The 14489-nt window shown below is 36.7% G+C and overlaps 1 protein-coding gene across 2 annotated transcripts in view; it reads right to left on the bottom strand.

Moving 5' to 3' along the window:
- The window catches only part of NUP153 (nucleoporin 153), a 39131-nt gene that overhangs the window by 15350 nt on the left and 9292 nt on the right, over window positions 1–14489 (bottom strand). For both annotated transcript variants that reach the window (XM_032222701.1, XM_032222702.1), the window contains exons 5-17: window positions 14323–14451; window positions 13349–13465; window positions 13185–13229; window positions 13047–13100; window positions 11709–11855; window positions 10628–10680; window positions 9288–9411; window positions 8392–8529; window positions 3886–3969; window positions 3636–3726; window positions 3184–3288; window positions 1398–2030; window positions 152–346 (exon numbers count right to left, since the gene is read on the bottom strand). In XM_032222701.1, coding sequence (XP_032078592.1) covers window positions 152–346; window positions 1398–2030; window positions 3184–3288; window positions 3636–3726; window positions 3886–3969; window positions 8392–8529; window positions 9288–9411; window positions 10628–10680; window positions 11709–11855; window positions 13047–13100; window positions 13185–13229; window positions 13349–13465; window positions 14323–14451 — 1915 coding nt within the window. The remainder of the gene's footprint in view (window positions 1–151; window positions 347–1397; window positions 2031–3183; window positions 3289–3635; window positions 3727–3885; window positions 3970–8391; window positions 8530–9287; window positions 9412–10627; window positions 10681–11708; window positions 11856–13046; window positions 13101–13184; window positions 13230–13348; window positions 13466–14322; window positions 14452–14489) is intronic.

The raw sequence follows: 14489 nt of genomic DNA, 5'->3' as shown, positions 1-14489 counted from the left end.
ATAAGTAAATGCACACTGACTGAAATCCAACATTGCATTTTACTGGAAATATTACAATAAGGGCACCCAATATCTGAACTTATCTAACTTAAACTTATTATTTCTACTGCAACAAATAACATAAAGAAAAAAGCTTACTTTATTTACATACCTTTCAATTCAGCCTTGTGGCCTGGTTTTGAACTCTCACAAGCTATACATTTAGTTGCATCTGCTTTGTTTTGTACTAAGCAGGTTTCACAGTCCCAGCTTCCCTCTGGTTTCTTGAATTTGTCTAAATTCAAAAATCCTCCAGAAAGAGTAGGTAAAGATGAAGCACTGCCACTGGCTACAGGTACTGAACTCCCTAAGTAATAAACAAAATGATGTAAAGCAACGATTAACAAAAGGCACATTCCAGAAAACTGCTAATTTAAAATAAACAAGTTTAATAGCTGCTTCATAGGAATAAATATTACAAATACCTCTTGAGCATAGAATCAATAGTCATAATTTTAAATGCAAATTAGTTTTCCAGATTTGTTATAATAAAATACAAGGAAAAGTTAGGAAAGATTACTTATACCCTGTTTCCCTGAATATAAGACTTCCCCGGCTAATAAGTCCAATCGGGCTTTTGAGTGCAGGTGCTAAAATAAGCCCTCCCCAAAAATATTGCAACACAGCAGCAGCCATGCTCGCTGCCTCCTGCACCTCAATAATAATAAGACCTCCCCAAATATAAGGCCAAGTGCTTATTTTTTGGGGGGGTCAAAAGAAAATAAGACCCTGTCTTATTTTCGGGGAAACACAGGACAAACTTAAACTCCTGCAGAATAGGTGGTGCCAAGCTATCTAATAAACACAGATGTTTTGCTTTACTGTCAAAATAAAAATCCAGAGTGAATGATTTCACAAGATGAATTCAGGATAAAAATATTAAAGAAACATTAAGAATCACTTAACAGAGGTTCCTTTCAGTTTTCTCATCTATGCCTCTAATACATGAAATTATTACCTGATTATCACCTTTGTCCCAAAACTGAAAAAAACAGGTATGCAAATTATCTGTATCTGTACACCACTGCCTATCTTTTTGGTATTTGGCAGTGTAATAAAATCTTGTATTATAATTAAACATAGGCATGAATAAGCATGGTCATAATAAGGGCAAATAATAACTACAATTCTAAAAGCAGGCTACACATATTTTTAACATTAAAATATTATAGTATATTTTCAGTGGTGCCCTAGGCTTTATTTTTTAAACAAATTACTTAATAGTGTAGTCTTGTACATGTTTCAGAAGAAAGTTCCATGTAACTCAGTGTTGTTTTACTTTGCTGAAACTGTGTTTAGGATTCTAACTTGGGACAGATGCTTTTTTCTGATACAATTTTCAAATAGTGCAAACTCACCTGGTTTGTCTGATTGACAGGCCACGCACTGGTTGTTCTCTTCCAGATTTGACACTAAGCACACAGAACACTCCCAAGCACCTTTCGGCTTTTTGAATTTGTCTCCAAATCCTAAAGTGTTTGTAACATTAGTAGAACTAGAAGAGGAAGACACTGTTGTGGTTGCATTGTCTGTGACAAAAGGCAACACCAGAGCTTGTTTTACTCCTGTTCCAGGTTTTGGTGTTTCACAGGCCACACATTTAGCGGCTTCTGATTTGTTCTGGACCAAACAGGTATCACAGTCCCAAGTTCCAACTCCTGCCTTAAACTTATATCCAAACCCCTGTGCTTCTGTTGAAGAAACTGATTTGATGGTGATGTTCTGAGTCAAAATCTCAGTCTGTTTAGTACCACTGGGTGTTGGCACTTTTGCAATTTGACAGGGTGTACATTTGTTTTCTGCCAACTTGTTCTGTGTAAGAGAGGTGTCATGTGGCCAATTCGTTGGCATTTGCTTCATAGGATCTCCAAGTCCTGAAACAGCTCCAGAAAAATTACTTATTGCAGGCCTTGTGTAAACTTCTGTACTTGTTTCAACATATGGTCTGACTGATGATGAGGATGTTGATAGACTCGTTGGGGAAGCAAAATCTAAGACAAAAAAACCAGCATTAAGTTTCCAGCAAAAATTCTTTTGAAACAAACTATTTTAAATCTACCAACATTTTAGTAACAACATGTACGGTGCTTCTCCAAAAATAAGAAATTTTCTTTTGACCCCCGAAATAAGCATTTGGCTTTATTTTTGGAGAAGTCTTATTATTTTTGAGGCTCAGGTGGTGGTGAACGTGGTCATCTCATGGCTGCTGCTATGTTGCAATATTTTTAGGGAGGGCTTATTTTGGGGGGAGGGCTTATTTTAGCCCATGCGCTCAAAAGCCCGATTGGACTTATTACCCGGGGAGGTCTTATTTTCAGGGAAACAGGGTACTTATTAAATCCCCTAAATAACCACTGTCCTGAAAATAAGATTTTATTAAAATCATGTCTTTAAAAATATGTGGTATTAGCATCTTTTAAAATACTTACCTGGGAAAAGAAACAAAACACATTTTAAATGAATAAATATATAAAATATATCCTGTATTATATAGGATGTGCTAATAATAATAATAATAATAATAATAATAAAAACCAACAACAACAGCAGCATTATTGCAAATACCTCGAGCATAGAATCAATATTCATAATTTTAAATGCAAATTAGTTTTCCAGATTTGTTACAATAAAATACAAGGAAAAGTTAGGAAAGATTATTTATACCCTGTTTCCCCGAATATAAGACCTACCCGGATAATAAGTCCAATCGGGCTTTTGAGTGCAGGTGCTAAAATAAGCCCTACCCCAAAAAATTGCAACACAGCCATTGGGTCACTTGGCACCATGTCCAAGAATTTTATAAAATACCTCAAGAAATTGCAGCTTCCTGCAATAACACCAGTGGAACTGCAAAAAACTGCACAATTCGAACATCGTATATCTTAAGAAGGTACTTGGTTGATACCTAGGACGCTGGCAGCAACCCCTATCAACCATTAGCACCAGTCAATGGTATTTGTGATGCATTTTTGAATGTTCAGTTAACTGAGGTTCATGTTTAATGTATAAAAGTAAATAATAATAATCTTATAATCAGTACACATTTACAGCTTCTTCATATGTTAAATTCTTCTATTTTTTTAAGAATGCTTAGAAGTAAACAAGATTATTTCCATATAATTAAAATCTCATCTATTCACTCACCAGGACTTTTTAAAATATCCAGAACACTCCCTTCTTTTAGGACTTTTGCAGGCTTAAAAGGACCATCATACTCATTTTCTTTCTTATTGCTTATGCTGTTGACAGCTGTTGATGGAAAAAGTTTGAACAGCATTTGCCGTGAGCAAATATACATCAGCTAATGGACTAATTATTACAAGAGATTTCACGAAGAAGCTTTTATAATTTAGCAGTTTTATACTGTCATACAAGTTAAATGATCTTTCTTAGAAAATCATGAAAGCCCGGAATAAAGTTTTACCCAAACTGAATCTATGCTTAAGAAACTGTATAAATTGGAAGATATTTTCACTTTTGAAAGAATAGTGAATAAACTTTAACCATTATTTTTTCTCAATTTCTTTTGGACTAGAAATATTAATACCTGATTTCCCAGTCAAGAGAAAAATTATATATTAAATGTATAAAATTACCTGAATTAATTTGGGGTGATAATGAAGTATTCCTGGATACTGAAAGTTCAGATGATTTTGCAACAGGAGCACTAAATTTAAATCCACCAATCTGACAGAAATAAATATTAAATGTCAAAAGAGGAGTTGAATAGACCTATTCTATAAACAGGAATAGCAAGCAGACCTCTACTTCTGAATTTTAAACCATTTTCTTTTCTATTATTACCATCTTCCCTTGCCATAAAATCACACATGCATTATTACTTACAGATACTGGAGGCAGCATTTCTGCTTCAGTAGATTTTACAATTGGAGATGAAAATTTGAATACAGGACTGCTAGCTGGCTGTACCTAATTTAAAAAAATCAAAATATTAAACAGCTATCCTAAAGCAGCGGTCCCCAACCTGTGGCTTGGTGGCCTGGGGGGGAGGGGAGAGAGGAACTGGGCTGTGGAAGCACGATGCAGCTCTTACGCGAGTGGCGGGCCAGTGTGCATGCATATAGCTCGACTTGTGTGAGTGGCGGGCTAGTGCGCATGCGTGATAGTGCTCAGCAGCCGGGCACTTGTGCAAAATGAGCTGTGTGCGCATGTGCGCACGCTCTAGCCAGCCACTCAACTTGTCCAATTCCAAATAGGCCACAGCCTGGTAGTGGATCGAGGCCCAGGGGTTGGGGACCCTGCTCTAAAGAATATAATTAGTCATTATTTGATTATATTAGAAATGAACACATAAAAATAGGAGGTTTTGCTGTGAAACCAATGATGCTCTGCGTTCCCAAACAAAATATATCCTTTTATGGTGCAACAAAGGAGACTTTCAAAAGTAGTATGCAATACGGAACAATCTATTTTAATGTCAAATCCTTTTCAAAAACAGACTGAAATTATAGAAGTTACCTCCTAAGCTTTTGCAACTGTTAAACAAAACATGAACTGGCAGGTTTTATAATAAAAAAAGAAACATATCTATGAATTTATCATCCTTTTATGCAATATAATCCTCACATAACAAATCCAGTTTTGTTAAATTTCACAGAAATCAGTATGAATCTTCCAGCCAGGCTTATAGAATGCAGCGTAATCCCATGCAAGAGATTTATTTCCAGGTCAACAATGCAGGACTGCAATTTATATGCATTCATCTCTTTCGAGAGAGGTTTATGTGAGGCACTTATTTTCAAATACCGTATTTATCGGCGTATAACACGCACCGGCGTATAACACGCATCCCCCATTTTAACACAAAAATTTGAGTAAAATTTTTTTTCATCAAACTGGACATACCCAGTTCCTACAACCGTTCTTTATATGTCAATATCATTTAGACAAAGTTGATCCCCTTATTCTCCACTCCAGAACCTTGGAGTTTGAAGTTCTTTGGTTCTCTTCTCCCACCCTCTGTGTTCCCACGAGGGGATTAGCATCATAGCTCAACTGCCCCCCTCCCACCCATAAAGACCAGGAGAGCATCGCTGCGCATAGCCAAATGCTACCATAGCAACTATGGCATTGTCTGATGTCTTTCTTGCACGCTAAGATGGACTGACGGGGTGAAGCATAGCTTGCATTGTCCCTACTAGTGTGGATTCTTTTCCCAGCCTTGGTCACTTTACGAGGGGTGGACTTCAGTTCCCAGAATTCTTCAGCCAGGGAAATTCTGGGAGCTGAAGTCCTCCGTCCCTCCCTTATTCCTGTTTCCTTTTCCTTCATTATATTCAACTGTTTCAATATTAAGTGTAATTCTTCCTTCCTAACATTTTTCCATTTTTTTCCTTATATTCTTTTCCATTTCAACATTGTCTTTGTTCCTTCCATTCTTTCTTCCTTCTTTCAATCCTTCCAATATTTTTTCCTTCATTCCCTTGTCTGTTTCAATATTAAGTACATTTCTTCCTTTCTTCCTATACTTTTTTCCATTTTCTTCCTTATATTCTTTTCCATTTCAACATTGTCTTCCTTTTTTCCTTCCTTCCTTCCTATACGTCTTTCCATTTTCTTCCTTATATTATCTTTTCTGTTTCAACAGTCTTTGTTTCTTTCTTTCTTCCTTCCTTCCCTTCCTATACTTCTTCTTTCATTCATTATATTTTCTTTTCCATTTCAATATTAAGTGTAATTCTTTGTTCCTCCTTCCTTCTTTCAATCCTTCCAATACTTTTTCCTTCATTCTCTTTTCCTTCAATATTAAGTGCAATTCCTTCCTTCCTTCCTTCCTTCCTTCCTAAGTTATTTCCATTTTCTTCCTTATATAATATTTTCTGTTTCAACATAAAGTGCCTTCCTTCCTTCCCTCCCTCCCATCCCTTTCTTTATGTTTTCTTTATGTTTTCTTCATGCTTTCTTTTCTTTTTCCTCTGCTCTTTTTAAATCCCCCCCCCTTCTTCTCCTCCTCTACATTTAGGTTGGATTAGTTTGTACAATGGTCATCAAACTTCTGAAGTAAAAATAAATAAATAAATCATATTTAAGAAGAAGAAGAAAAAGGAAGACGTTTTTAGTTAAGTCAAACGTTTTAATAAAAGTTTCATCTTTTAAGATTTGTCCAACACATCCAATTGTAACCTTAACAGTAAAGAATATCACCCCAGCTGCTAAAGGTTCAACCAGTCTGAGAACCATTGAAAAGACAACAGTGCAAAATCCAAAAGACACAACTTCCTCACCGCCATTGCTTTGGTACCAAATCTTTGAGGAAGGGGCTCCAGAAAGAAGGAGGAGGAGGAGGAGGAGGAGGGAACTAAAGAGAGCTTTTACCGAGTCTGCGCCCCACAGCCAGGACTGTCCTGGCGCCCCTCAAGCCGCGTTTCTTCCCCGCAAAGCCCTTCGGGCAACCCGAGAGTTCCTTTTGGCGCCAGAAGGGCTTTGCAGGAAGAAACGCCGCGTTTCTTCCTGCAAAGCCCTTCTGGTGTCAAGCGGAACTCTCGGGTTGCCCGAAGGGCTTTGCGGGGAAGAAACGCGGCTTGAGGGGCGCAAGGACAGTCCTGGCTGTGGGGCGCAGACTCGGTAAAAGCTCTCTTTAGTTCCCTCCTCCTCCCCCTCCTTCCACAGTCTGTGTGACGCTGCCGCCAGGCTGAGAGCTGCCGCTGAAACAAGTTTGGGAAGGTCCTTTGCAGGCAGCCAGTTCTAGCTGCCTGCAAAGGACTTCCCCACGTTTGCTTTGAAAGAAACCTCTGCGCGGGAGTTAGAAACCTCTGCGCGGGGGTTTCTTGCGGCCGCGCACCTTAGAGGGAACAGTGGACCCGGCGTATAACGCGCAGTATCGGCGTATAACACGCAGGCAGGGTTTCAGCTTACAATTTTAGTTTTAAAACTGCGTGTTATACGCCGATAAATACGGTACTGTAGTTATAGCAGCCATGTTTTTTAAAAGCTAGTACCAGGCTGTCAGCCAGAGGCAGCTTCTGAGCAGCTATGTAAGTCTGGAAAAAGATGAAGCTGCTTTTAGCAATCTGAATAGCAATTTTTTGTAGGTACCCCTTCATAATTAAAGCAACTCTTTACACAGCCTTAATAGACACACAATGCTGAAAATATACAGTGTATCAGTTACATAGAATAACACATCTTCATGAAGAATACCTACCTGATACGTTATATAATATATACAATCACTTTTGTTAAATTCCTTGAATTAAAGCTGAAAGTCCTCCACTCACATCTTGAATGTTTATTTCAAATTCAATGTGTTGATGTACAGAGGCCAAATGCCAACAAGCTTATTATCATGGTGGCCAATGTAGACAAATATTATGAAGTAATCTATTTTTTATTGAAATACTGACATAACTTTATTACCGTCATGAACTTCAAATCAAAATAGAGGTAGTTCTCAACTTACAACCACTATACAGCCCCAAATTTATGTCGTTAAGTGAGAAATTTTTAAAGTGAGTTTTCCCCCATTTTACGACTTTTCTTGCCACATTTGTTAAGTGAGTCACTTCAGATGTTAAATTAGTAACTTAAGTGAATCTGTTAAGTGAATCTGATTTCCCCATTGACTTTGCTTGTCAGGGCACAAAAGGGATCACATGACCCCAGGACACTGCGTCATAAATGTGAGTCAGTTGTCATGCATCTGAATGTAAATCACATGATCATGGGGATGCTGCAACTGTCATGTGAAAAATGGTCATAAGTCCCTTTTTTCAGTGACGTTGTAACTTTGAACGGTTACTAAGCGAACTGTTTTAAATCGAGGACTATCTGTACATCACACACAAGTAGTCTATTTAGAATTAGGAAATCTGCTGCTTTCCTTTTGTTTGGGAACACAAAAGACTCCAGCAACCAAGCCCTGTGTTCATAAATTATGGATTGCTGACATTTTTGTGGTGCACCAGTTGTAAAGACTTGTAATAATAAACAGTATAGACTTGTACTAGTCTATACTTTTTATTATGGAAATATAAATCAGCTAGTCAAAGAAAATGAAATGATAAAACTCCAAAGCTTGATGAAGGTACAAATCAATAGCAATAGCAGTTAGACTTATATACCGCTTCATAGGGCTTTCAGCCCTCTCTAAGTGGTTTACAGAGTCAGCATATTCCCCCCAACAACAATCCGGGTCCTCAATTCCATCTCGGAAGGATGGAAGGCTGAGTCAACCCTGAGCCGGTGAGATTTGAACAGCTGAACTGCTGAACTGCAGTCAGCTGAAGTAGCCTGCAGTGCTGCATTTAACCACTGCGCCACCTCGGCTCTCTCCCTAAATCAGATTAAGGTAGAAAGGATAGGCAGAAAATAATTACTCTATACCCAATTTACCTTGTTAGTCACTGGTTGGGCAGCACTGGGAGTTAATGATGAACCAGAAGAACTAGCCAGAGGGCTAAAGCTGAATGTTGGCAGTGATGATGTACTAATGGGCAGAGAAATGTCCGGTAGTGCTGGTATCTCCATCTCCTAAAATTGAAAAGTCGAGTTGTTATTTTTCAAATTCCACAGAAATCTATATTTTAAGTTCAGGTTTGCTTATTTATAAAGAAAAATTGAAGCAATTTAGCCAAGAATTGGAAAAAAAAATGTTAATCTAAATGATAAAATAATTCAAATATTAAAAAAATATCTAAAAAGTATATATACATGACAGAAAATTTAAAACTTGCAAGATGTGACATTTTTATACTTCAAAAATCTTTTTTATCCATCATGGCAGTGGTTCCCAAACTTGGCAACTTTAAGACTTGTGGACTTCAACTCCCAGAATTCTCCAGCCAGCAGAGCTGGCTGGAGAATTCTGGGAGTTGAAGTCCACAAGTCTTAAAGCTGCCAAGTTTGGGAACCACTGCATCATGGGATAAGTTGAAATTTCTCCTGCAGTGCTTGCTACAATATTCTATATGATGTACCTGCCTCTGTAAACCCACTGATTATGCTTGTTCATAGCCATTTAAAGACCTCATCTCTGCCTGGTGCAGGTTCTTTCCCAGGTTCTAATTACCTTTTTTGTTGCAGTACAGAGGAAATAGGAATCCAATTGTGCTAAAAAGGCAGCACACAGGCTTTGGTACTTAAGTGGTTTAAAACATACTAGTTTTGTCTGTTATTCAAACAAATTAAGAATAAACGGTGTTACGTGGGCCCTTAATCTTTGGAAACTTTAATATTTCACATAGCTTCTTCAGTAATAAAGTATATTGCAAAATAATGAATATTTTTACCTCATTTTCTGTGGATTTTGGTACATAATGTATACCTCTTCCCTTTCTCATTTTGCCTCCACCACTTCCCATTGCAGGTGGTAGTCCATTAGCTGTAGAAGTCGTGAATGTAGGGCTTGTGACACTGTTGAGGCAGAATCAATAGATGTTTCAAAAATGTTCATGCACACTTGCAACATTTAGTATACCCTATAAATAACAAACACATCTATTTTTCTATTCCAGTCAGAAGTTACTAAAAAGTGTAAAATCCTCATGATTTTATTTTCCATTGCCATCTTTTTTTCTCAAGGACTACCATCAAAAGACAGGTGCATCCTTGCCTGGGATGGCAAACCTTACAGAACTTTTAATTTTTAGACATTTTTAAAAAGTTATTTATAAAATTCCCTTTCATGTTTTTGACTACAGAGCACAAAACATTAGTTTTTTAACAGAAAACAAGGAAGCGGGCAATAAATAGTGAGTCCTATATCCCTTTGAAACATACCACCTCACTATTTCCTCTCTTCTACCTAGAGATTCAGAGGACCTTTGTGAAGGAGATTGGAACATTTCCTTCCAGTTTCAAGATAGTTCTGTTATTTTCACCAGTGTTTTACAGGCCTAACTTATGCATTTCCAATTCAGTGTCTGTAATTAATAGCTCTTTTTCTTTAGCACTATCCAACAATCTGAGCAGAAAACAACTTCACACAATTCATTTTCTCTTGCAAATCTTATCCATTGTCTTCTACTCATCTTTGCTCAGAAAAATTCAGTGAGGGAAACTCCTGCATGCTACAGCTGTTTCCTGTTGGTCAGTTGTGGCAGAGAAAATCAATTAAAACTAGAAGCATTGTGACAGATTTAGTCCTTACTCTCACAATGTGTATTAGGTCTTCTGATTGATTGGAGAGGTTTTTCAGAAGACATATGGGGTCTGAATGCGAGTAAGGAAACTATCAAACAAGTTGGAACATTACTAAAGGTAAATGGTGTTTTATAATTACAGATAGTCCTAGACTTATAACTGCAATTGAACTGAAAATTGTGATCGTAGCTTGTTCTGGTTGTTAAATGGGTCACGTTGTGACTAAGCTGATTGCTGAATGGCAAAGTGTGATCATGTGACTGTGGGGATATTCACTGAAACTTTGAAACTGGGTTATAAGTAGCCCTGGAGAGATCTGTTGTAACTTTGAAGAGTTGCTAAGAGACTGGTCATGTTGAGGATTATCTTTATTACCCCTTTTAGGTTGGTAATATATTCAATTCCTTGCTTTGAAAAATGAAAAACATAAGAAAAGTCAAATATTATTCATAATAGGTCCTTCACAACTACAGTGAATTTTACATACCTTTTTGACTGTTCACTTTGCAATTCCATTGTGAGCCTTTTTTCCTGCCCTGCCTGTAAAGAAATATAATGCTTAAATTTTAGTCCAATTATTTTCTAATCTATTGTTGTCAGCCTCTGCTTTGCTGCTGCTTCGGCTGCCATGAAATGGGGAGGGAGGGCATGGTATTTGGGAGGGGTTTACTAATTGTGCTGGAGGAAGATTCTGGAGTTCTGCTGCCTGTCGGACTACACATGCGGAGGAGGTTCCCGCCAAGGCTAATGGCACCGACATTCCATCTTAGTGATGCCTTTTGAAGTTATCTCACCCCTGACACTTAGGAGAATTATGATTGGACTGTAACTGGGATGCCAAGGGGTGGGGAATGGGTTATTCTATATATCAATCGCTTTCGCGCCTAAATAATCAGTCTTCGCTTTGCTACGCCTTTAATCATTTATAATTAGTAAAAGTACACTTGATTTCTACCTATGGAGTCTCGTGGTCTTCTTTCCTAATTACTCAATGAAGAGGTGCTGACAATTGTTTTATAAAAAACAAAAACTGCATTAATAAATGAAAAACATTTTGTTTACTCAAACATTTCTCAAACTTCCATTTTTGTTTGTATGTGCTTCTTCTTATACATCCATACTGCCCCCTGCTGTCCAGAATAATTCAAATAATTCTCCTTTAGGCAGTAATCCACCTCCAAAAAACCTTGCCAAGAAAAAACTACATCGACTTAAATGCACCAAAACAAAAACACACATAATTAATTCCGCTAGTACACTAGACAACATACTTTTCAACAAGAAACCAGATTCTCACTATTTATATTAACAACAACAAAAAACCTTTAATCCATTTTGATAAAAAAAATCATATCTTAAAAGCAGACTTAAATAAGCAAGGTTGCAATTTCAATTTTGTCAGTCTCCAAAAGTTTTAACTATATATGTGGCAAATTACTGGTGAAGCAATAATTAATAGACTTTTCCAAGAATGCTAATTCAAATTTAATCAGGACATAAAATACTGGAGAGGAATGGAGTGTGTATAACAGTTAAGTGTATGGTTAGATGCTTTGACTTATACTTACTTTATGGTTGATCTCTAGTCTCTGTCGTACCCTGCTTGATTCAGCAGAAGACACGAGAGAAGGTTTAAAAAACTGCGAATGAGTCATTGACCGTGAAACAGGCTTGGGTGTCACAAGCTTCTGAACTGGTGGATAATGAGTTTCAACCTTTAAAATAAGAAATATTCACTGAACTAAAAGCAACTAGAAGAAAGCTAGTTCATCACTATACGTGTGAAAGCATTTGCTGCAGTTTGTATATATTTAAAAAATCCTTATGTTCATTATCAACCACCCCCTCAAAAATAAGTATACAAAATGATAAAATACTTAGTTTTCCAAATCTAAAATTATATTTTAATTCATTTGCATATTTATTTCAGACATTAGAAATGTACTCAAGGAAATAGACTAGTGCGCCAAACCTAAACATTTTAATACTTAGAAAACCCAAATAAACTTAATAAGATTTACCTTAAAACAATATGTGCTAGATTAATATAAAAGATTAATTAAATTTGAACATGATGCATAGTGTTATTTAGCCATCTGAGCTAACCATTTCAACCAATTTTATTAATAAATTATGTCAATTCAGTTTACACTGAAGAAAATTATGGACAGTAGACAGCACATTTGCTTTGGCAACAAACCATTAACATACTGGTTCTGGCCAACAATTACTACTGCCAACAATTTATTATACAATGAATAGACAATTCCTCCTTTTTCCATTTAATGACAGGTGGCTGCATCTATTTGACATGTGCCAAAAGGAAAACAGCATCAGTTATCTATCTGACATCTCTTTCAGTTGTCAGTTAGCAAGGAATTAATGTTGCATTCGAGGCCAATGCAGCAAACAAACTGGAAAATTTAAAAGTAGAAGATGAAATTTACTATACCACATATGTTAATCTAAAACCTAAATTTTGAACATGAACAGAAGGCAGCCTAATGTTGTTTGAGGAATAGAGAATAGAGAATTTGTGGGAATGCTAGAGTTTTCTGAGGGACTCTTCCTCTCTGGGCCATACTGATCCGACTGTTCCAATTTTCCCAAACAGTCACTGATTCATGGTGTTGGGAATGTGGTCTGCTATCAAAAGAGTTTTATATTTTCAGAAAACTGCTCAAGCATTATTTGAATGGCTGGATCAGTATTGTCCAAAGTTACACATGGAAAACATTAGTGTTCCCAAGAGTTTCCATGCCAAATCAGAAGATTCTTCTCCTTCCTAATTTTTATTGGAGCCCTATAAATCTGTGTCAGATTCCACATAAACAGTTACACATCAAAGAATTAAATAAATTCTGCACTGCTTAAAAATAATGGTAAAATTTTGTAAATTAACTCACTCTTTTCCTTGATGAATGGAAATTGGTAACATTCAGCATACTGTTTTCCAAAGGCTGAAACATAAAACACAAAAATTAAGCCTTGGATTTTGAAACTAAGTTTGTCAGGAAATTTTAAAAGCTTGAAAATTAACTTACAGATGACAAAGAAGTAGAAACAGAAGAAGGAATTCTTTTAGCATCCTGTTGAAAAAGCATGACACTGTTAAATTACAGGTATAGACACATTTATCAAATGCAATGATAATACATGGATGATATAGTGTTAGGTACTGAAAATAACTTTTAAAAGAGTAATTTACTGCTAATGGACTTGATAACTTCTCCAAAGACTGCAAGATGCGCCTTGCAGTGGAACTTGTCACTCCATAGGATTGTGCACTCGCTTGCTTGGCTTTCATTTGTCGTCTTAATGGTGTCTGAAAAATCAACACAATCAACATCATAATCCTTATTTTTAATTTTCCTATTATAGCAGACACAATAATGGTCAGACTGTCTCCTGAATTTTCTACAAGTTTGAGAAAAAGAATAATCATTATGTTCAGTATGGTATAACATAATGCAAGAGAAACTTCTGGCATCTTGGCATTGTGAAATAATATCAAGATAATGGGGGGGAAGGGAAGGAGGGAGGAAGGGAGGAAAGAAGGATCTGGCACTGAAAGAGAAGCATCAAAATAGGCACAGTAGTAACCTTCTACTCCACACAATTCTTTCTCTACCACCATGTGGTAACATGATATTTTAGGAAGAAAAAGGCAACAACCACTGTCGCTCTTTCCTTTTAGCTGAGTCACTGAGGAGGGGGGGGGGAGAGAGACATAGGATCATATTCCATAACCTCCTTGCAGATTCTAGAATAACTTTTTCAGTAAGATTGTTGAGAAGTATAGTAGAATAAGTATCACTATGAGATGCTATGTAACAAGCCACAATTTGTAGCTTTCACTTTTGTTTTTACTAGGTTTAAACAGAAACATGTTTAACATTGGTAGGAATACAATGAAGTTGGAAAACTTTTAGTGACACTGAAGAAAAGGCTTTGAATCTTGCCCAGAAGAGAGGGAAATGATGAAGTTTATGAAATTAATACCAAATCATGACCAAAACAATCCAAAATGAATATAATTCATGCTCCCTATGCTGAATTGTTATCGGAAAAATTACATTCCTTAAATAGGTGTTAAGACAAGAATATGCAATATTGGTACACAAAACATAGACATTATTGCTTAACCCTTATGATTTCCTGAAATCACCAGCATTTATTTACCTGATATGGAGTAATTCGTAATTTAGACTGCCTTGTTGTTGCAGCTGCACCACCATATGTAGTTTTGCCAGGATAAAATGGAGAATTCCCTAGCTGGCTTGCCTTAAGAAATGATGCATTACCAAGTGACTGGAAATACAGAAAGATATTTAATTAGGAAGCTGGAA

Source organism: Thamnophis elegans, chromosome 8, assembly GCF_009769535.1.
Source record: "Thamnophis elegans isolate rThaEle1 chromosome 8, rThaEle1.pri, whole genome shotgun sequence".
NCBI classification, from domain to species: Eukaryota; Metazoa; Chordata; class Lepidosauria; order Squamata; family Colubridae; genus Thamnophis; species Thamnophis elegans.
The sequence above is the reverse complement of the archived record's forward strand: the minus strand, read 5'-3'. Positions and strand labels throughout refer to the sequence as shown.